Below are 24,857 nucleotides of genomic sequence, written 5' to 3'. Positions count from 1 at the left end.
ACCCTTTAAAGCAGCGTAGCAGCTTGTGAATTTCCCAATGTACTGGGGAGTTCCAGGAGGCATTCTGCTCCTCTTAGTGAGGGGCAGTTCTGTAGCACCACCAATGGAGCAATACAGCCCTTAGCAAACCACAAGAAGAGCAGATTTTGGGTACTACAATAGAAGCAGCCAAACTACATGAGATCAGCATTTTGCAGTTTCTTTAGTGAACTGGAGTAATTAGGATTGCATGCCCTGAGGAGGCTAAAACCAGACTCCAAGAGATGATCATACGACATTCGTAATAGCAGAACCATAAACAGAGACTGAAATTACCTCTCCGGGTTGGATATAACAATGATCATAAGCAAATGGGAAAGAGAATGAAGGATCAAGAAATACAAGGGAGAGTTTACAAAAACAAACACACCCATAAGAATAGCCTATTCCTGATGTCTTTGCCATATAAAACTCCCACTAATGCTAATGGGAGTTTTGCCTACTTGATGACTACAAATTGAAGAGAGAGAGAGAGAGAGAGAGAGGATATTTTTTACCTTGTTCGCAAAGAGCACCTACATAACTTGGCAGACAGAGACAAGTAAATAGATTGAGACCATCAATACATGTGGCTCCATTCCGGCAAGGATTGGACTGGCATTCATCAATATCTATATAAAAATGTAAAAGAGTATTTAAAATATATTTGTCTCCTTAAAGGGAAACAGTATTTATCCTTATTCAGAATTAGTAGTAAGAACAATTCCACTCATGAAGGATAAAGTATTGCAAAAGAGACTGCATACCTGCTTTTTTCATATGAGAATTATGACATCTACATACAAAATAACCTCAGAAAAGCTATAGATGCTGAACAACAATTTCACATTTACATGCTTTTGAATCCTGCTGTGTGACTCCTGGGTTAATTTCTGTAATCTGTATCTTCATTTCCTAGCTGTCACTCCTTGTGTACCTCTGAAAGAAGATACATTGTACTGTATCTTTTCTTCAACTGGTTAATTATCTCTTTGAAGAGTATAACCTTCTCTAGACTGTGACCATGGTACGCAAGTCTGATCTAACAGTACCTCTAGTTTTTCACTATAAAACTGCAAGCATTAGCATCTTATTGTATTGTTTATCCATTCCTTTCATGTCATGCTTTCTGCATGATAGGGGCAAAGCTTTTTAAAGGCATTCTCACTGTTTATTATTAGGTGTCTTGATTGATGATAATCTTCATAGAGAGATAGAGGAGACCTTTACTGGACTTATGATCCTGAAGCAAACAAAAGGTCCCTCTCTGCTAATCAAAATATTAGCACATGGTATTAAAATACCCAGACATCTCCAATTTATTTCTGTACAGTAGTGTCTCCTGAGCATCCAGTATGAAGAATTTGTGAGTTTGAGCATGAGAGTGAGCTGTGAGACAGATAGGTCTGTATCTGCAAATTGAACTTACAACTGTAATTTTTAAAGGAAATTTACTCTGGCACAGCTAAAGTTTAAACTTTCACCTAGATTTTGTGCATCAAAACTCTTGTTCAAAGTTGAATTGCTGATAGCCATTGAGTATCAAAATATAAAAAGGGTATTTTTATTTGACAACAGTCCTTAATGAATAGTTTCACAAGCACTTAAAACAGTCCCAGGTTAAACAACCTCATTGTCTAAAAGATCACACATTCATATTATATAGGTTGGAAGTGTGTGTTTAAATCCTGAAAAACTGTTACTTTCACCAGATTTTTGCTTGCTAGTTAAATGTAACAAGCTGTGTTATCCTGGGTTGTATTGGAATGCCTCATGCAGCCATATGTTGTGGTGGAGAGAGATTGGACATCAGATCCATTTTATAGTCTGGGGAAGCTCTCTTAATTGGCATCAGAGTTGTCTAAATATTGATTTCAACCTGGAACTGATTTCTCTCTTCCCACATCTGCTATTTGGCTGGTCAAATATCAACCATCATTAATATAGATAATGTCCTATTATTTGGGGGATTGAGGATTAAATAAAGTTTACCACCTTCCTGAACCACTGGAAAAAGTTTATAAGAATTTACTGGTTTATTCAAAAGGGTTTAATCAATATGATAATTAAATTATGCTGATGATTTGGTATTAACCCACTTCATTTTGATTTGATTTATGTATGAATTTTATGTCTTTTTTTGTTTGTTTGTTTGTTTATTTTGGTTAATAAATTGGACATAATTTGAACATTACCCTCTACAGAGGTAGGTAGGTAAGGTTTTTTATGTGTGTGTGTGCTGCACATGCCAGGCGGAGACGGCAGGGAAAGAGGAGTAGGTGTTTCTTTCTCAGCCTCTCTCTGCCTGGATCAAGTCCAACTACAGAATCTTTCAAAGCTTCAGCATCTGTCAGTGTAATGATAAATAATTCTGCTTCGAATCTAATATGTGAAATGTTATTCTAGTCAATCTGCAGACAATCCAGTACAAGAAAAGCTTTCAGGTTGGCATCATCTTACCCAATTCGCACTGCTCGCCACTGAAACCTGGCATACATGTGCAGATGTAGTAAGAGCCACGTGGATAACAGGTGCCTCCATGAAGGCAGGGATTACTTTTGCAGGGATCTTGACCTGTGATATGAGTTAAAGAAAGAAAAATTGATACATTGTCTAAAATACTTGGTTAGTTGTTGATTCTTTTAAGGAAGAAAGGTATTTCCTTATTTCTGCTATGATGCTTTACTGCAGTTAAAGGTTAAACCATTTTAAAAAGTTCTGTACTACCTGGAGATGTCATTTTCAATCAGCATAATTTTCAGCCTTACCAATAACACTATATTCATGACAGAGAACAATAACTCATTTTCAGAGATGTTTTATGTTTTTAAAAGGACATTTTGTACTGCTCCTAGCAATTGAAATATTCTATTGAGGATTTAGTTAGCATGACATGGCAATTAATTATAGCCAAAAACAGTTAAACATATGTGCACAGTGAATGGAAAATGTATTCTTTTGAATGGGGTTAGTTCGTATGGAATGGTTGGGTACCCAGAACATGCACCTTTTAAGCATACTGACTTGTTGCTGTCATTTTGGAATGTCATACTTAACCATTTACTGCCCAGACACTCTTATTTCTTTGAAATAATCTTTTGCTAATTAATATTCTTTCCCCAGATCATGCCCAAATTGTCTTCCATTAAAACATACTTTTAGAAAACAAACAGTAACTGTATACGAGACTAAAGCACAATATTTAGATAAAAAAACTTACCTGCCATGAAATCCCAACATTTATTGGAGTCATCATTTTAACACTGTTTTCTTACAGAGTGTAGATGTGTTCTACTGATCTTTTATTTGAACTCAGTTCAAACTTAAACATATGTTCATGGTATAGGCAAATAGGAACAATCACTGATACATCTATTCACACAAAAGGTAGCCACTCTACATATCACCTGTGTTTTTTGCACTCTTAAGCATCCAGTAAACCAATTAATACGGTGCTTCTAACCTGCAAGAAGGAAGCCATGGCTATATTGGGAGTCTAAGAGAGCAGAAGTGGGATATGAAGCAAAAGGTCCTATTTTAATCCAATTTGATTGAAAGACATGGGCAAATGTTTGAGACATTGTTTACATTTTCCAAATTAGTTTGCTTGTCCTTTATGGTATATAGGACACAATCCAAAGTCTTTCTATTGAGTTCAATTAGTTACCCAAACTGTCTGAAAAAATTATCAAAAACTAAGATATTTGACCACCTTTAAAATATTAGTCCTCAACATGCCAGCCATATACAGGTAAATGATTAATAGTAGCTATTGTACATAGAAATCATTCTATCAGTATAGCTTGTGTTATGCCAAAGGCTGTCCAAGCCAAGGATCTTTGATTGATATTTATATCAGACGGAAGCTGCATCAAACATTCAGATTGTTGAATAGCCGACCATTATTCAATCGCTGAGTTTTTTTAAAACCTCAAACTTCAGCCAGTCTTGAGACTAATCCTGTATATATTTTTAAAACTTGTGTTCTGGATAAGCCTGTCTGCAATTACTTGATGTGTTCACTAGGTTTGTTCTCCAAATAAATTGGAATATTCCATGAAAGCCACTAAAGTAGAATAATTGTACATTGCAATTGTGATGCTAATGCAACAACATTCATCAGATAAATTAATGATATCTACATATCCACTAGGAACACGAAAATAAAGTAACCACAACTGGATACTGTGCTAGGATCAATGTTCCTTTTCTTCTATAATGGTCTCTCATCACCTCAGATCTGAAACAAAACCTATTGATGCAAATGGAAGGTCACTTATGAATTAGTGAGCTTTGGATCAGCCCCCTAGTTTTCTTTGAACTTGCACTGAGTAGGCTTCACCATGGTATTGATTTCAGCATTGTGTAATGCTTTTAAGTGTATTATCTTCATTGGCTTCCAAATGTAGTTTGATTATCATATCTCATACACAAGCACATGTTTGCTAACACCTAGCGTTTTAGTATAAAATAAAGTCTTCAAGAGAAAATAAAGAACAAATTAAATGTTTACCGGTAACAAACCAAGTTTATATGGTATTTATCAAATTGGGATCTTACCTGGTATATGGACTGCTGTGCCTTCAACTGAATCTCCACTGTTGCCGATCAGGAAATCTGATCCATTAGTAATGTCCAGAAGGAAAAATGATGAAGTTACAAGTTCAGTAGTGCTTAGCTCCTCTGTGCTTATTGTTGTCTGTTTATTATACTCAGGAATGTTTTCAGGGGCTGTAAGTTTTGTTGCAATGTCAGAAGAAATTGTTGTGGACTGCTTCTGTACTACCACAGTTGATTGTGTTTCCAGGCTTATATCCAGAGATGGTGACAATGAAGATAATATTGTAACAGTTGCCTGGCCTGGCTTAAATATTCCACCTGCTATACTTTCATGTGGCACTGAAGCTGGTGTGGTGTATAGCCTTGGCAAAGCTCCCTCAGTGCTGCTTTCATCTACTTGATTGGGATCTTTCACTGTCTCTGTAGAGGTTTCATCTTCTGTGCTAACTTCTGAAATATCTGTGTCTACTGTTTCTCTAGAATGTATAAAAGCTGTTGGTATGACAAATTTTGATAGAAATCTATCTTCAGAAATGGTTGCTAGTTCTTCAGTAATCAATTCTATTATGGAACTTTCTTTCTCCTTTGTTCTGTCTGTTATCTGTCCACTAATATAAGGAGTACTTTCAACAGATGTGCTTTCTGATTCAGGTTCAGAAGAAGAGTCTAGTGGAGACTCAGTTTTAGTGGACAGCACTTTGGTGGGTGGTTTGTAAGTTGCTGCAACATCAGAACTAACTTCTTTGAAGGTTTTTCCTGATGTTTGATTAGACTTGTCTGAATCAGTTGATGACAAAGTTTTTGGAATGATAACTTCAGGGTATTCTGATACTTCATTAACCAAGGGGACAGTTACTGAAGATTTTGGCATTTGAGTTACAGGAAAAAGTTTGGCTGGATCTATTTCTTCAGATTCTGTTGAAGTGGTTTTTGTTTCTGTGTAAACTGTATGATGTTTTACTTCACTTATATTAGATGACTCTGTTAAGTTTTGGGATACAATTTGTGGGGTAACAATACTTACAACAGACATATTTGCTGTCAAAGCCTGTTCTGTCTCAGTAGTTAAGTTGGGTCTAAAGGAAGGAAATAAAGGCTTCCTCTCATCAGGCTCTTCTTGTTCCATTCCTGAATACCCAGAGGTAGAGACTATTTCACTTTGATCTGCTATTGCTTGGTTGTCTGACAAAGTAGTTGATTCAGAGAGGCCTTCTGTTTTATTTTCTGGTGCTACATGTTTGGTTTCAAATGGAGGTTCTTTGGCCTCTTCGCTGACTCGGGGGGGCACACTAGGGCTGGCCATTGATGATGGAAGCAAAATATCCAGTTCAGGCAATTCACCAAGGATGGGAGTTTCCATTGTGAACTGCATGACATCCCCTGAACCAAAATCCTTGTCATCTGATCTGGGTCTGTTCTCAGCTGTTACTGATTCACTATTTATTGACTTACTGGAAATAGTCACGGAAAGATTATCACCAGATCCATATGATTTCTCTTCAGCTGTAGAAAGATTAGATGTTAAATCATACTCCACTTCTTCAACTTTCATGCCATCATTATTGCCATATGTTGAATGAGTCTCTGTATCTGGAGTTGTCTGCACACTTAGTATATCTTCATGCATTGGTTTAGAATGATCCACATCTATGATTGTTGTTTCATCTAATGTGATCTCATTAAAAGCAGAAACATTCCCTGTAACATTTCTGAGGTCATCAAGCTTTTGGAGGACTTTGTTTTCTATCCTTGTATCATTTATTAAACTCTCACCTGTAACTGTCTTTGGTTGAACACTAGTCCGGCTTGGTAAGATCTCTTTTTCTTCTGTGTGGGTGGAAAATAACACTGATACAGTTTGTGATCCATTTAATGCTGTCTCTGTGTTCAGTTCTTCAGAATAGTTTTCCTCATGAACATGAGGAGCAACTGTTATTTCCAGATTTCGCAAATGGGTAGTAGATGCATCTGGGTGAAATGACCCCAAAATGTCCACCCAGCCAGATCCTTCTCCAGAACTTTCATATAGCGGTGTGGAAGGTATTTTTGGTGTTGATGTTGCAAGTGCTTCCTCTGTTTCAAAATGAGGAGTTCCACTAAAGAATATAGAAGCAGCAGTTACATTTTCATTAGTCATCAATTGTGAAGTTTCCTCTTGAGTAACAACTCTATCTGTAGCAGCTGGTGATCTGTATGTTTCATTTTCTTCTAACCAATGAAAAGTTTCTTGTTTGTGAGAGTCTTCAGTGATTAAAACAGAATGGGATGTCTCTTTTGTGGTAGCTTTTTTATTACTGAAGTTCCTAGAACTTTCTTCAGCTAAAGCAGAAGTACTAGTGGCCATTTTCTCTGTTGTTTTGGAAACTGCCTCTGTTGTAGAACTGAATAGCCTGAGTTCTTCACTGGAATCCTTGTTTGATTCAGTCTGACCACTTTCAAATTCTTGGGCTTTGTCAATGGAAAGTCTTGGTCCCACACTTTCAGGATGAAATGTTTCAGGACTTAAAGTACTTGTGATTTCTTTTATAGTCACAAAATTCAGTGGCTCTACTGATGGAACACTAATAAGTTCATCTCCTGATCCTTGTCCTGAAAACAATGAATCACTAATGATCTCTTTATTAGTTGGCTCATCACCCTTCAGGATCGGAAGTGACCTGTGAATGTCTTCTGTTGGGAAAATATTTTCCCAGTCTTTTTCTTTCTTTGTAAGTTTAGCTAGAGAGCTTGTATCTTTGCTTTCAAGTTTTATGGACTCAGTTACTAGAGTAGTAGTATCATTAAATGAAAGTTGTTCTAGGGTAGATTCTGTACTTTTAATGACAGGATATTTTGTTGTTATTTTAGAGGGTTCTATAACTTTTTGTGAAGTTTCTGCAGAAATATTCTGCTCAGAACGTATATCTTCTTCCAAAGGAAGATTTATAGCAAAAGTTCTTGTTACGGATTCAGTAGGCATTTGCTCTTTTATCTGTACCTCAGTGATGACTTTTCTTGCAATTCCAGTTCTAACTGTGCTGACTTCACCTTTCGTACTCATGACTAAATTTGCAGACTCAACAGTAAAGGAATAATTGACAGATGGTGCACTGATAATTTCTCTTTCATCTTCTGTTGCTTGTGTTTCTGGTCCTCTAACTGCTGAATGCGGTGAAGCTGTAGTTTTTGTAAAAGACTCAATGACAGAATCCACTTCTCCAGAACCCTGATCAATTAATGGGAAATTAGTACCAAGTACTTTTTCTGTAGAACCATCTGGCACTGGTATCATGGTACCGCTCTCATCTCTGGATTCTTCTCCAGAGCCTGCCTCAATAAGGATAATGTTCTCTGCCAAGATGGTTGGCGAGCTGTCTTTTCCACTTTCACTTTCTGTAGATTCAGTTACTGTCTTTATTCTGCTGACAGCACGTGTCACAATGGTGTCAGGAGAAATGATTTTAACAACAGACTCCACAGAAGAGGTGACCCCAGAGTTTTCGAAGTATTTAGTTTGCTCTTCTGTTGCAATATGAGTTGTCATCTCTTTTCTAGATTGATGAAAAGATTCTTCTTGAGAAGGAAGAGTTGTAATCAAATAATATGCTTCTGTTTCATGTTTTTGTTCTCCTAGCTTACCTGTACTAGGAATGTCCTTAGATACCTTCCTTCCTATTCCAGCTTCCTTAGTTACGTCATCTGACTCAGTACTTAACACTGACTTTGTTGCTTCAACAGTTGTTGTATATTCCACAGATGAAGTATCTGTGCTGTAGACATCTCTTTCCTGCTTTTTTGTTTGTGTTTCAATGCCCCTAGTCAAAGACTCCAACGGAACTGAAATAATGGCAGTAGAATCAATGATAACATCTCTTTCTCCAGAACCTAGATCAATAAATGGGGGATCAGTACTTACCACTCTTCTTGTGACACCCCCTGAAATTATGTCTCCAATGCTTTTCCTAGTGTATGTTGGTTCTTCCCCAGATCCTTCATCTATAAAAAGACTTTTCTCTGTGGAGAAAGGAGCAACAGTAAACTCTTTGCTTTCAGGCCATGTGGAATCTGTCATTGGTATTGTTTTGCTGAGAGCAGTGGATTCCTGATCTACAATTCCAATTCTGTTACTAGGGCTTTCCTGTCCATCACTGAATATTAACTTTCCTATCTCAACAGTGGATGAATGTTCCTTAGTTGAAGAAGCAGTGCTCTGTGCTTCTTTTTCATCTTCTTTCATTTTCATTTCTGTTCCAGTAGCACTGCTAACTCCTTTTTCGGTAACCAACCCAGTAACAGATGTGGTGGTAGCAATTTCTTCAGAACTTTGGTCAAAAACAGAAGTAGTGCTAGTTTCCTTATGCAAAGAAATGGTGGTTCCTGAAACAGTGGCAGTAATTTCTGTCGTCAGCAGTTTGCCAGACCCTAAGAAAGTTTCTTCTGCTGAAATCTTTTCAGTAACTACAGTCTCTCTCACCATAGCTGAAGTTTTAGCAACATCCTCCTCTTCTACATCTCCAGAGCCTTCTGATATTATAAATGAAATAGGACTTTCCACAGACTTTACTATATGACTTCTTGTTGTTGTTTCTACAAGGGTTTCCAGTGGGGGACGTCTATCAGGCTTAATAGTTGATTTATAATCATCTCTTAGAATAGAGGTTTCCTTTTCTGGCATATGGTCTTTTATGCCTATATCTACAGTAGCAATATCAGACACTGGACTGGGAGCAGAAGTTGCAGCAGAACTTTTTTCTGCATGTTCTTTTATTGTAATTTTCCCCGTTTCTGAAAAGACAGGACCAGGGAACTCAGGGTCAATGGCAGCATCTCCAGAAGATTCTATAGTAATCAAAGGCAAGGTTTTGGGGTCTTTAGTTGAGCTTTGCTGAAATTCAATTCCATTATGTTTTAAGGTCTCTAAAGTTTCTGATGAAGATTGCCCATATACAGACGTTACCTCAGATTTATCTATAGTGGCAACTTCCAATTCACTACTTAAAACAGGTTCCAACATTGCAATATCTGCTGTAGGTTGTTGTGTAACTTCAAATGCCCCTTTTATTTCTCTAGATACACCTTGTTGCATTGTATCAGAGGCCTCATTTTCAGATATTATGATGTTAGTGTCATTGATTTGTGAAAATTTGAAATTTTTGGAATGTGTAACACTTTCAATTTGGTCACTTCTTGCTTCTTCAGCTTTTGTGTCTTTAGGTGCACTGGTCACCTGTTGCTTTCCATTGATGAACTGCAATGCTGGAGGATTTGTAACATCAGTAGTATTTTCACAATCTTCATCTTCTTCAGTCACAAAAGTTCTCAAAATAATGGGATCAATATAATACTCAGAAGAGTCTTGATCAGGGACTGAGGTACAAGGTTCAGCCTGTGATGAGTCTGAATCTATATGGGGTTCATCTGTTGTGTGTGTAGATAAGATCAATAATCCAGGCAATGGATCTGCAAAAAGAAAGAGCTTTTCACAATCCTTAAGTGACAAGTGTGGTAATGCATTATATTAGCCATAGGCGGGACAAACAATTTATCATAGCAAAAATAAATGCATTTCAGATTAAATAAATTAAATATGTTATTTTATTAACACAATAAGTTAAATATAATCTGTTTTAAAAACTGCACACTTGCTTTACCAGTTCAAATGTTTTTGTACCCAGAGCTCACCAATTTTTAAATACCATTGATTGTCGTAAAACACGTATGTTTAGTCACAGAAATAGCCTTGTGCTGACTTCTCCTTCAGTAGATTTACACTATTCTAAATAGATGTAAAGGGGGCAGAGAAAAAATCAGTTTTAGATAGAAGAAACTATCAGCGTTGCCCAAATGCAACAATTACTTCTGTGGATTTGTGGCATAAAGTAATCGTCCTTAGCAATTGAGGTGAAACCTCCCATGTTCTTAAAAAAAAAAAAAGTACAGCGCATGTCTTCCCAACCATGCTAGCTCAAATGAAAGTAATTGCTTCAAGACTATATGAGACACTCTGCTCTGTACTCTTGACCATTAGGTTAGTAAATAATATGTCACTACTGAGGTGCATTATGGCTATTGTGAAAATATATTAAATAATAAATCATATATAAAAATATATTGTATGCAAAAATACCATAGTACATATACATTTATTTAATTCAATGAGACTTGATAAATGTCAGTTAATTTTTTCTATAGTTATACCTTGAATAGTATCACTGTTTACATATACTGCAAAAAATATGTTTTTCTTTAGGGTAATTGGACAAATATTGAGATGGAGATTTCCAAACACTTGTAAGAAAATTAGGTATAGAAATCTCATTGAATTCCAGTGGGATCTATGCTCCTAAATTCTTTTGGTGTTTTTGAAAATCACCCCCAACATGTACACTTTATCTTAGATCTTCTAGTCTATAGGATGCATGCCACCTTCAGATAAGCAAGAGCTATAAGCTCTCTTTGTCCTAGTCTTTGCCTTATAGAACTCTTTGCTCCACTGACTTGTAGCCAGAAAGTTTTGTGCTGCTGTACACAACTTTTAATTCACAAATTTCTCTTACATGTAATTCTAGGTAAATAAGATAGACTAGATCTTAGCTGGTGTAAATTGAGGTAGCCAATGGAGCTGCACCTGTTTACACCAGCAGAGAATCTGGTGGCCATACCTGGCTTCTATCCTTTAGCATTATCAGATAAATGCTACTCACCCTATGGTCCTGAAAAGCTAAATTAAAGGAAATATTCTATTCCTGCTATATACGCAGTGAATGATTTAGCACAGTAACTCCTCATTTAACATGGTAGTTCTGTTCCTGAAAAATGTGACTTTAAACTAAACGATATTAAGCGAATCCAATTTCCCCATAAGAATTAATGTAAATGGAGTGGGGGAGTTAGATTCCAGGGAAATTTTTTTCGCCAGACAAAAGACATTATGTGCAGTTTGACTCTCAGCTGTGACTATCCTCTGGCCCCAGAGCTCTGGTGAGGGTATGGGTCAACAACACCCCCACTCCTAGGCCTGCAGAGTCCTCCACATGCAAGCTCTGCAGGTTTGGGCTCAACATGGGAACTAGGCAGAGCAGGCAAGTGACAGCACAAATGAAGGAACACTGTGCTGCATCCTTCCCTAGCACCCAATGGGGATGTCTCTGCTGGCCTCTGAGCAGCAGATCACACTGAATGCCCCCCTTGCCCCTGGGGTACTGGAGAGACCATTAGTTTCCTAAGGAAACTAATCTGCCAGGTTGCATTGCATGGTATGCTTAGGATGCACAACGCAGAGGCACTGGGCCTCTAGATCCATGCAGAGCTGGAGATAGCTATAGGCTTCTGGGGCCACAGGCAACGACTTTTCAAACTGCTGGGGTATGCTCACCCCCTGGCTCTAGTTTCACTATTTTGTTCATGCAAACTGTGCCAGAACAATCTGCATCTGCATTTTGAGCCTGGAAAAAAATAGTCACAGAGTATTGCACCTTGTACGACCAGATTTGCTCCTGCAACTGGGTTTTTTAAAATCTTGCCCACTGTCTTGCTAATGACTATGGGCCAAATCCTGAAGAATTTACTTGGTTCTTATTTGGTAAAATTTCAACTGAGGATACAATGGGAGGTTTGGATGAGGAATATAGTAAAAACTAAGTAAGAGCTTCAGGATTTGGTGAAAGCTAATAATTATGAAGTGTATGCAATCGTGACACATCCAAACCAAAACTCTGGACTTAATCATCACACAAACTGTGGGGAAATGAATTTCCATGTCCAATGTTTGTAGGTCAGCCCATCTCTAGTATTCTGTATTTCCATTAAAATATTATAGGACACTTCCGAAAAACATTGGCTGAGAGTGTTGCATCTCTCAGTGGCACAGCACAAACCTCGCAGCCCAGGAGAGAGGACTTTAAGGTGCTGTAAGCAACATCTGTGCTTTCCCTATGTAGTAGTAGGATTTTATGTTTGCATTTTGTATAATACAGAATGAAGGATAAAGAATTTTGTGTAGCATGAATTAAATGTATTGATGTATGATTTGATCATATCCTGCCAGCCACCCTTTCTGAAAGCAGAAAGGAATGGCCTAGTGTGCCGTTGGTGAAGATGCATCAGCCAGAATCTTGTGTCTGAAGCTGATTTCAAGGCAGTGACAGACCTTTAGGGTTACCACTTTTTTATAGGTTTAGCATTTTGAAATAAGTAAAATAATGCTATGACTGTTTTCTTCTGCATTGCAAATTGATGTTCCTGTTCAAATGCTCTGTGCAAATCAATCCTGTTTTGTGTGTGAATGAGGAATGTGTGTGTTACAAGATAAGTGTGAAGGCCATCAGCGGACCAGATGTTCTAGGGAGGAATCAAGGATGGACAGGAGGCACCAGGAGATTGTAACATGCCCCTATTGAAATGTCAGAGGAGGGCAAATTGACAACTCTAAAGATGAGACAGGCACCTATCAATGGGGACAAAATAGCTGTGATGAAAACCAGCATGGGGTTAGCATAACACCTATTCTGTGCAGCTCTAAAGGCCAGCGTAGCCCCATGCATTACTTACACAGCACAAATTATGGTAACCTCCTTGGGCTGCCCAGTGGGTGACTGTGATGCTGAGACTTCTCCCTCCCTTACAGTAGGGGCTTTTTGGGAGGCCTCACTGGGCACCACAGGGTTACCTAACACAATGGCTGCCTCAGAGGAATTCTTCTTAGCTGGCTACAGGGTATTTACAAACCCTTTTTGCTGCCACAGGACCATCCAGGGCAGGGCTGGCTCCAGGGTTTTTGCCACCCCAAGCGGTGAAAAAAAAAAAAGCCACAATTGTGATCGGCGGCAGCTCCACCACACTGCTTTCTTCTTTGGCGGCAATTCGGCGGCAGGTCCTTCCCTCTGAGAGGGACTGAGGGACCTGCTGCCGAATTGCCACCGAAAAGCCCGACTTGCCGCCCTTTCCCCTTGGCCACCTCAAGCACCTGCTTGCTGAGCTGGTGCCTGGAGCTGGCCCTGATCCAGGGACACAGCGGGAGGAATGATCCTGCCCGTCTATTTTCTTCACTACCAAAAAGCTTTGAACTACTGATTGCTGTACCTTTTCGTTAAAAGATAAAAACCACTTGCTGTACTTTTGTGAGTTTTATTCATAAAGACAAACCCACTGTGTATGAATGAATCTATTTTTATAAATAGATCCTACAGGATTAAAAATACATTAATAAATAAAAGAAATCAAAATAAATCTCCTACCTGACTAGAAACAAAACACAAGAAACTCTAGGGCATGATGATGGAATCATATTCCACCACAACACAGAACTGATAAGACAAAAGTGTGTTCTATGACAGCCTATCCATCAAATTGCAAAAATCTGGGAAAGAATTCAACATGACTAATCACGTTGACAGACGGTAGAATTTAGGCACATAACTCCCATACACTATTATGACAATGTGTTCCAGTATTAGATTGGGCTAATGTACCTCACTGATTTTTCTAAAGCTTCTTCATTCATACTGCTCATGTTTTTCCATTGCTACTTCAAACCTTTCTATTAATCTCCCACTCCACTTGTGCATTTTTCGGTCTGGCTTGCAATGCAGGAGAACAAAGTATTTTCCTCTGAAGTGGTTTCTAACTTTAATCAGAAAGGGGGGGGGTCTGCATTCTTCTGTACCTTAAAAATGTTTTAAAATCTATCAAGTACAGATGTAAGTTGCCATCAAAATATTCCTGACCCAATGGCCTTTGGTTTGATTTTGGACCTACTTTGTGTCTATGTGAACAGTGCCATATCTGTTTCCTCTCTCTCAATCTCATACAAATACACTCAGAAATCTGTAATATCTTAAATCTGCCCCAATTGGGGAAAGACAGAATTATTTCAAGATTAACCAGGACTCCAGCACATATAGCCAAAGATCTGTTGCCATTCCCACAAGCTTACTGATTTTAACCAATTGTAAATCATTTACCTCAAGTGACTACATTCACACATTTTTTCCACTTAAGAGTGCTATATCTATTTTAGTTCTCAATGGCAGACCTCATGGTATAAGTATGATTATGTGAAAGTACGGTTCAGTTATGCTTGCCAAATAAAGGCAAAGAAATATAGGTACTGAGGATTTTCTTGTGAAATTTGGCGAACACAGAAGGAAAGAAGGAGTGAAACGCCTGCCAATTTGCAGGATTAATGACCATAATGCTACCCACAAATCAACTTTGATAGACATGTCTACTACTCAGCAGTAAAGCCATTTTTAGAAGACCCACTTCGGGAAGGCAGTACTTCTGGGCAATATATTAACGGCTTGATTTTCACAATAAATGAAGCCCTAAGTCATTGCACATCTTCTTTATAACACTATTAATGTCACTATGCATGGAAACTGGGTATGTGCAAGTGCAAATGGCATACTAGACCTATTGTGGAAGTTTTGACTAAGGGTAGTAGAGAATTTAGTATAACTGAAAACAAAATAAATCACAATGAACAACGCACCACACTTTCAGTACGTTGCACATGCAAATGTGCATATGCATGACTATCTTGTGGAAACAGTTACTACGACTATACACACAACTGAAGTAGTTGTAAGAGGAAATGCCCAGTCAAACTGACCAAACAGGCCTCCAGAAATTACTATGATTTCACCCATTGTCAGAGGAATTGTATTCACTAGTTAGGCATGAGAATATGCACACAGTTTTGCACAAAAATGTACACTCTAAATTCTGAAAATCTGGACTGAACTGTACAGGCAATAATTTATGGGAGGGTAACATGTCTAACAAGTTCTGACCAGTGCATTATTATTGTAATAACGCACACCTGGGAACCACTCAGATTACTAGCTCAGTCTAAATCATTTATGGATTTATGGTAGATTAATGAATTTAATGAACAACATCTGTTCCAAACTCACCTAGATGACATGTACAAATGCATATAATACTGAGGCAAGCAAAGATCTCTGTCAGACCATACTATAATTTGTTAGCTTTTTCAAGATCTAACATGCCATGACAGTCCTACATAAAAGCAACCCTGCTTTGGTATGAAACTATAATATGGCTCAGATAAACTTTCAGGTTGACTCCCTTCTGAAACATTAAGCAGTGTTCCATGGCAGAATAACTGGCCTATAAGAAAACAGTATCATAAAGCAGTGGTGCCCAACCTTACAGGACAGCCACATAAACCTAAACATAATCTTGTGTGAGCTAAACAGATTCTACATATTCTAATAAGAATTAAGGTCACCTGTATTGATTTATAGTTTAAGTTGAGCTTGTTTTGTATGTATTTAGATAGGTTGTTTCTATGTACAGTATTGTCTATTTACGCATCTGTGTAACTAAAATGATGTAAACATGACGACAAAATGCCAATGAATCAGTTGTTAGTATATTGTGTTGAAGCAGGCCATGGGTCTTATGAAATAATCTGGTGGGCTGTGTATGGCCCCTCTGTCATAAAGGATGCAGCTCAATTGTCCTTCATTAAAATAGCCTTCTTTACACTAGAATTTCAGTAATTCAATGTCAGTAATCAAGTTGCCAGTCCTCAGGCTTATTAAGTGATGATAAATTTTCTAACCCTTACAGATGGCCAATGAGCTATATTATAATATCAGCATATAATGTATAGCTATGTTATTTATAAATAAGCAAGACATTGGGCTGGAAACCTGAAATCTACCATAAAATATAAAAAGGAGAAAAGAAAAAGGGCTATCTATTAAACTGGACTCTTGTCCCCTAACACCAAACACTCAACCAACTGTAACAATTTAAAATACACTAGTTATATCTGATATGTATTGTCAATTGTTATGGTTACATCCTTTTCAACTGCTCTAGTATAACTAGAGCCCTACCAAATTCACGGCCAAGAAAAATGCATCACAGACCGTGAAATCTGGTCTTTTGTGTGCTTTTACCCTATACTATACAGATTTCATGGGAGAGACCTGTGTTTCTCAAATTGGAGGTCCTGACCTAAAAGAGATTTGCAGGGAGTGACAAGGTTATTTTATAGAGGTCGTAGCATTGCCACCCTTACTGCATTCAGATCTGGGTGGCTGGAGAGCAGCAGCTGTTGGCCAAGCACCCAGCTCTGAAGGCAGCGCCCCACCGGCAGCAGTGCAGAAGTAAGAGTGGCAATGCCATACCATGCCACCCTTACTTCTGCACTGCTGCCTTCTGAGCTGGGTGGCCGATAAATGGAAGTTGCTGACGGAGAGCCCAGCTCCACAGGCAGCAATGCAGAAAGCTGGCAATACCATACCAGGCCATCCTTACTTCTGTGCTACTATTGGTGGTGGCTCTGCCTTCAGAGCTGGGCTCCTGGCCAGCAGATGCTGCTCTCCAGCTGCCCAGCTCTGAAGGCAGCGCTGCCACCAGCAGCAGTGCAGAGGTAAGGGTAGAAGTACCGCAACCCGCCCCGCTACAATAACCTTGCGATCCCCTTCACCCAACTCCTTTTTGGGTCAGGACTCCTATAATTAGAACACTGTGAAATTTCAGATTTAAATACTTGAAATCATTAAATATATGATTTTTAAAATCCTATGACCATGAAATTGACCAAAATGGACCGTGAATTTAGTAAGGCCCAAAAGACATACATTCTTCCCTATTAATCAGGGGTGACTCCAGGCCCCAGCACATGCTTGGGGCGGCATGCCATGGGGGGCGCTCTGCCGGTCGCCGGGAGGGCGGCAGGCAGATATCCTTCAGCAGCATGCCTGCGGGGGGTCCGCTGGTCCTGCGGCTCCGGTGGACCTCCCGCAGGCGTGCCTGCGGAGGGTCTGCCAGTCCCGCGGCTTCGGTGGAGCCGTGGGACCAGTGGACCCTCCACAGGCACGCCTTCAGGAGGTCCACCGGAGCCACGGGACCGGCGACTGGCAGAGCGCCCCCCGTGGCATGCCGCCCTGCTTGGGGCGACAAAATGTCTAGAGCCGCCCCTGCTATTAATTAGAGACAAAGAGAAGATTCCAAAGGCAAGGGATATGGCTATTGAATATTATCATGGTTTCCCACATTATAATGGAGAAAGGCCAGGAAAGTGGGCATTTGTTCAGAGGAGGGCTTTGGTAATATGATTCCTGGAAAAATAAGTAAAAAACAGCCAGCTGAAGAGAAGATAGTCCAGATTGCCAATACAAACAGGCCCTGAATAGATTTAGACAGTAAAGACTTTTAAGGGGAAAGGTGAAGCGGTATGGAGTAGAAACAGAGATAGAGTAGACAGATGAATAAATAGATATTAAGTACTGTCTGTTTCCTAGCCTTTTGTGTTTGTAAATAATTAATTGTGTATAGTACGTAAGTGTGTTCCTTGAACATTTCTAATCAACAATATATTAAAAAAAAGAAAGCTTTCTCAAGTCCAGAACCCACTCACTGTGGTCATGGGATGCCTTGACTTCTAACACTGCCACCCACAATGAGACCGATTCAAACCCATTAAAGTCTTTCCATTGACTTTAATGGGACTTGGTTCTCAACCAATATTAATTTCTTACTGACTGTGAGGCAGATGTTGTTCCCATGCCATTGACTGGAAAACTAACTCAAAGATATGCAAAAAGGTTTTTTAAATGTTTCGTAGTTTTTTTATTTAAGAGGGTTTTTTAAAATATTCTTTTCGGAGATCACTTTTTATGGGCAGGAGGTATAAAAGATTTGTCTCCCCAAGACTTCAGCTAGCAAATATTCAAGCAGAAATAATGATTAAATGAAAAACAGATTTTGAAAATTTTAAAAACTTTCAGAAGAATAAAAGTATTGTTCAGAAGACATTGATTTGGTGGACTTTTGCATAGATTCAGTCATAGAGTATAAAAACAGAAATGACCATTTTGAGTTTGATCATCTACACTGACACCCTGTATAACAGACAATAGAATTCCACCCAGTGATTCCTGCAAGTTTTCTACTAACTTGTGGTGGATGGTGGAGCTCAGTCTTCTGTAAATGGAATGGGAGAGGTTTTTGGAAGGACTTTCACTGTTACGAGAGGCCTGATCCAAGCCCAAGGAAGTAAATTGAAAGACTCTCATGGACTCTCATGAATTTCAAAAAATCAGGCCCTAAATTCTGAGTATAATACAGACACAGAAATAAAGATGAATCAAGCATTTTTGTGCTGTTGGTGTTGTGAAAGTGAGGTACAGTGGGCATGGATTTCATTTCGTGTGGAGCTCAGTGTGGAGCAATCTCCCCTTACAGGAGACACCAATATAAAAAGAAGAAATGTATCCTTTGATTTTGTTCAAATTTCGCCTTATGAACATTAGTCTGAAAAACTGGTCATTAGGGTTTTGGTGGTGTTACACTAGGGATGAATTTGGTCAGTAGGTCTAATTCACTGTTGTCTTAAACAATGGTGTAAATTATGTGTGTAAACATTAAACTACTGTAAATTACCCCAGTTTGGTACTAAGTGGTTGTAAAAAATGACAGCAGTGTACTTTACACACTGGAAGATGAAAGGGTGTGATGTAGCTGGAAAAGCAGCCAACGGGATGGTATAAAATAAAATCGGAAGGGATCTAGTTTTTCTTCAAACACTTTGTTAATTACTTTACATGCTACATTTACCCATTCCTTCTCCTTGGCATATATATTGCTCCCTTTGCACATCCATTGGATACCAAACCAATGCAGGTTGCACTTCTTTAGCACTTATCTTTTTTCACACACTGTTTATGTCACTGATTAATTTAACCTAAAGACTTTCACAGGAACTTTCACTACCTTTGAATCTGGCACACTATGATTGAATTCGATAAAACTCAACAAGCTGCCTTATTTACCTTGATAGTTAAGCTAAAATTAACTCAGAAATAACATTTAGCATCTCTACTCTCTCTGAAGGGGTTTTTTTTTTTGAGGTGGAAGGGTTGGTTCATGTTAACAGTTCTGCTGTTATGGCTGTGTTGTGTAGTTTCAAATTCATTTGCTGAATTAAAATCCAGTGGGCACATCATTAATTTGGTCTGAGAAATACAGTCATGTTCACCAACAAGAGCCTGCTCTTCTTGTTCTACTGATCAACTGCCTTGAGACCAAGATTAGATCTGTTAGGGATAAGAACTAAAGAATTGGCAGTATTTTCATGACTAGTGATTGACATGGCAGTTCAGTTCTCTGTATAGACATGGGGATCCAGATCCTCAGCTTTTGTAAATGGTCATAGCTCAATTGCAGTCAGTGGTGCTATATTTTACACCAGCCTGATGAATCTCTGGTCTTGAATCTCTAGAATATACCTTCTAGACACTGATTCTGAGAATGAGGATCCAGGATGAAGATTTTGAAATTGAAAGATACTAGAAAATACAGACTAGCTAGCTAGTAAATTAACACTGAAAGCAGGTCCATGAGATATATGTTAGATCTTCATAGATTCATCAGTTCTAAGTCCAGAACACACCATTAGATCATCTATTGACCTCTCACATAATACAGGCCACAGAATTTCACCCAGTTACTCCTGCATTGAGATATGGGCTGAAGCCACTTTTAAAATTTGACCCTATAATAAAGTCCATAGCATATTTTGCATGTACACATGTTATATCACATACTGATGACAATCAAGAACTTTCTTAGAATCTACACTATGAAAATTTACAAATTTAAAGCTCAAAAGTGAAGTTTCTGGTTACCAAATACTTGATACAAGCCCTGATCTTCAGGTCTGGGTAAGCTGTGCCCAGCATAGTATCTGTGCGAGGTGAAGCAAACATGGCCTTACATCTCATTTGTGCTCCCCTGATCTTCAGCTCTGCCAGGAACTCCTTTGGCACCTTGTGCCAGTTAGAGCAGCCTTATAATCAGATCGGGTCGAAAAATTTCCAACACATTTTTCCATTGTCAAAATCAAAACTTTCCATGGGAACATGCTGATTTAGAAGAAATTTCATGTCAGAAAAAAATGGGAAAAAAAGAGCACTTCAATAAGGTAGACCTTATCAAAACAAATATGTTGATCTTTTGTTTCCAAATGAGTTTTTATTTCAAATGTATTTATTTAAAGTTGAAATCGGAACAGAAGGAAAGAAAATGTTCCTATTGACCCAAAATGAAATTTGTTGACAATTTTGTTTTGCAGGAAATTTTGAAATTTGTTTTCCTTCCAATCTGGAACAATCTTCATTGTTTCCTTGTACTTCCCCATCAGTCTATCTCCATCTGTTGTCTCTTGTCTTATACTTAGATTGTAAGCTCTTTGGGACAGCGACTGTCTTTTTGTTCTGCGTTTTACAGCATCTAGTGCAAGGGGGTCCTAGTCCAGGATGAAAGCTCTTAGGTAGAATGACAATACAAATGAGAAATTATAATAATAATTTCAAAACATCTGAATTTCCCACATAACTGAAATTCCATGTTTTGATCAGCTCTACTTATGATTGCTCTTGTAATACCATAAAGACGTCCAAACATGGTCAGCATGGAACAGTGCTCCAGCCTGTCTCCTCCCTTCTGGTTATGAAGAGTTGTGAATGGAACTAAGGATCTAGTCTTAAGTGTTAAAGAAACATGGCTACTCCTATACACACCTAAGTATAACAAAACAAAGAAAGTTCCAAAAATAATCAATTTTCTGATTATTTTAATCTTTCCTCCTCATATTAAATTGTCTAGTAAGTAGGATGCAATCTAGTAAAACCCTATTTTTGATTACTATTCAGTCTAAATAAACAGAAGATTTTATTTAATTCAGTTCAAAATGTTCCCCAGCTGGAGATATTTTTCCAACAGTTTTCTGAGCCAAAGTTTTCCAACTTCTGAAACATTTAAAGGATATAGTGCAAGTTTCAATACATTTTTTTCCACTTTTTAAATTTAATAAAAATTTATGTTTTGTTCTCCCTCTGACAGTTGTCCCCCCTCCCCCTTCAGCAGTAAACCAAAATTATTTAAATGTAAATTGACCTTGAGTAAAACTTTCAACTGCTCAACTCAGTTTCTGGAAGGCAACATCTGAAAAGAAAAACTTTTGCACAGCTGCTAGAAAGAAGTTGAAAGTCATACAACATGGGTGGTCAGTCTTGACTAGTCAAATTCAGCTATCCAGCATGATTTACAGTATTTGGGTGTCTGTATTTCCATGCAAGACACAGCACTGCTGAAAACCTGCGTTTCAGTTCTTGGAATGTTCTTAAATTCCAATCTTTTTATAACAGTACCATTCCCACAAGTTCTTGCCTGACAAAATTGTTGGCTATGACCAGAAACACCTGTAGAAAGTGGGTATCACCAATGTGGACATCTGTTTCCCACAGGTTTCTGGCCTGTTTCCTTTTGCTAACATGCCTCTGCCAAATTTTGATGTAAAAGCGATGATGCAAAAACCATATCAGAAATAAAGCAACATTCCGATTTTAAAAGAAACTATCATGAGACCTTTTGCTGACCTCTGAGTTTTCCTTTGCCCTTATTGTTTTCTGCATTTTTTTCCCCCTTGGTGGTAAAATGATTACGAAAAACAGATTAAGTAATATGTCAAAGGCTACAATTTAATTGAAAGAATGTTAGGCTCATAATTGTTAAAGAGGGGAAAGTCCTATTAGGTCAGATCCCTTGACAGTAGGTGAATTCTTGTCACATGCTAGTCTAAGGTCAATTATTTTCTTCACATTTCCTTTATAGCCTAACATCTCATTACCAAAACTCCATCAACAGTGGGTGTCTTGTATTAAGAGGAACCTACTGCTGACACAATTGTCCCTACATGAACAGTCTTCTAATGACAACTCATTATCTATTGCCTAAAAAGAATATGATTCTAACACACTGTAGTGTTCAATAACCCCAAACCAAACTGGCAAATACTAAGCCATTATCTCTAGCCAGCATTTTACAAAAAGCAATAAAGAAAATATCACAGAGTTGTTCAATCATCTGCTACTGGATGGTTTGTTTGGATATATGAATGTAAGGCCAAATCCACAGACCAGCTCCCAGGCCAAGTACCTAGGCCAGGTGATAGACAGATGTGCTGGTTGGGAGAGAAAAAATCCTGCTCCCCGGGCTGTGAAGCAACTGCAGAATTGCTCACAGAACCTGTTCCTGCCAGAGTTGTAGTAGCTTCTATGAGCCTTCATGTGGCCCATCACAGGAGGCTGATCTGCCCTTGCCTCAACCTAGCCCACTCACACCTTGCTCTCTCTCACCCCATGCTACCCAAAAGGGTGGCACCCAAATGCATCTGCTGTTGCACAGAGTTGGAACTACCCCACGTAGGTGCAAGATCTACCCTTACTTCCTCAGGTTTAGAGAGCTCTTGACAACCGAACTGATGCAGTGCCTCTTTGCAACAAAGATAGGATTAAGGAGAGTGGGAAAAATGGGGGTGTATGATCCCAAAAATGGAAGGGAAACAGAAGAAGAGGTATAGTATTCTATAGTATTCCTGTGGTCCTGTTCACACCAACCAACTCCAACAAGGGAAGAGGCTGTCTGAATATGAAAACAGGAACGATTAATACCAAAGGTCTACCACCTTCTCAATCTTTAACTCACAACTCAATGTATGTTTTGGGTTTTTTTCACCCATTGGTTGTGGCTGTTCAACAAAATGACAAATGTATTTTGACTTTAGTAGTACAATAGACTCAATAATGATTTTGCAGCAGTTCTGAGAAAACTGAAATTGATTACACAACATAGGTACTCTAGTACATAGTACCCCCTAGACTGAAGTGGTTTCTATCATATACAGGTTTACAGTTTGGTTCAATGGCTCTCAGCACCTCCACTATACAAATTGTGCCAGCACCCCTGTTGCGTACTTGTGTAACATTGACCATGGCATACTATTTTTCCACTGTTTTATTTCAGCTGCCCAATATTTGTATTTTTACACCATATCAGTGGTTTCAGGGGGAGAAATTCTTTGGATTAAAATAACAAACCCGACCCTACAAAGTCCAAGCTCTAGGAAATCTATTTTTAAAAGTAGTTACACAACAGCATTACTACAATGTACTAATTATATATGTATGCCAGAATTAAATGGATGTGGGCCAGATCTTCAGTGGTACAAATAGGCATAGCTCCATTAAAGGCACCGAAGCTATGCTGATTTACATCAGCTGAAAATCTGGCCTACAATACTCTTTTTACTGATTCAGAGAGTGGTTAATGTGTACTTAGTGTCACTTAATGCAAAGCTTTACTGAGATTTTATCACCTGTAATTTTCCAAGTTTTAAGTACTTCATAGCATAGTTTTAATTTAACTTCTATACAAGTCCACTAGTCATAAAAACAACAGTCAAAATCACAGTTGATCAGATGCACTTTTTGGCTGCAGTTCCTGTTCTTCTTGTGGAATTTACCAGGTTAAGATGGTAAGTGCTATTAATCATAAGGGAATGTGTACTTATTCAGTCAAAGCAAGGCTATTTTTAGACACTAATTTTCTTCATTAAAATATGAGCTAACCATTGCACAAATGTAGTGCTGTCACAAAGGGAAAAATTTTCAGTAGGTACAGACCTACCTGTGTAAACAAAAAAAGCGTGCACATTTGTGCAGTTACATTTATGTGTTTATTTACTTCAGTTACACGTATATTTTCTGCAAATGCAACTGGGTATGTAGGCCTTTAAAAACGTATTTGTAGGCACAATTGCACATGTAAATGTGCATGCATCATTTGGGGTCTCCTCCTTTGAAAATTTCACTTGGAAGACTCAGACTGGACCCTATAACTGCATTTTTAATGGAATATTCCTCCCCCCATAACTTGCAAAAATGGAGAAAAGTTCCTGAAAATGTCTACACTCATTTGAAATGTAACCTCATGAATGTGCAGGAACTCCCCCTGAGCTGATGGAATTACGGCAGTGTAAATCTGCCCCTACACTCTATGTTCTGTAAGAAAGGAGTACAGTGCCATGCACACTGATAGTAGTCAGTAAATTATATAATAATAATTAGTTTATAATTATTGCTGCTGGGCTTATTTTTTGAGCTGCCTTTGAGCCTTACTCTTCTCTCCAGTCTGCATGGTGACATGTGCACTGCCAGGCCCACTGATAGCAATTCCAGGCCCCAGGGCTGTCCCAAGGGGGGTGCAGGACCCAGGGTGGACATGATGAATCTGTCACTTTTTGGGACCGATTGCGCCAGACTGCGGGGGCCCCCAGAGTGCAGGTCCCGGAGCGGTCCCCACCCCGCATGCACCTAGGAGCTCTGCGGCCCACCTGGGCAATTTAAAAGGGCCTGGTGCTCACAGAGTGGCATCGGCAGCAGCTAGTGGGCCCCGGGCCCTTTTAAATTGCCTAGGCC

At 38.7% G+C, this 24,857-nt stretch overlaps 1 protein-coding gene across 2 annotated transcripts in view; it reads right to left on the bottom strand.

Annotated features, from left to right (window-relative positions):
* VCAN (versican) overlaps positions 1 to 24,857 on the bottom strand; it is a 149,084-nt gene that overhangs the window by 31,736 nt on the left and 92,491 nt on the right. For both annotated transcript variants that reach the window (XM_039544097.1, XM_039544096.1), the window contains 3 exons: positions 4,579 to 10,017; positions 2,479 to 2,592; positions 537 to 650 (listed from right to left, as the gene is read on the bottom strand). In XM_039544097.1, coding sequence (XP_039400031.1) covers positions 537 to 650; positions 2,479 to 2,592; positions 4,579 to 10,017 — 5,667 coding nt within the window. The remainder of the gene's footprint in view (positions 1 to 536; positions 651 to 2,478; positions 2,593 to 4,578; positions 10,018 to 24,857) is intronic.

The sequence above is a fragment of the Mauremys reevesii genome, linkage group 6 (genome assembly GCF_016161935.1).
Source record: "Mauremys reevesii isolate NIE-2019 linkage group 6, ASM1616193v1, whole genome shotgun sequence".
NCBI lineage: Eukaryota > Metazoa > Chordata > Testudines > Geoemydidae > Mauremys > Mauremys reevesii.
Note: the sequence above shows the minus strand (reverse complement) of the source record. Positions and strands in the feature narration are given on the sequence as shown.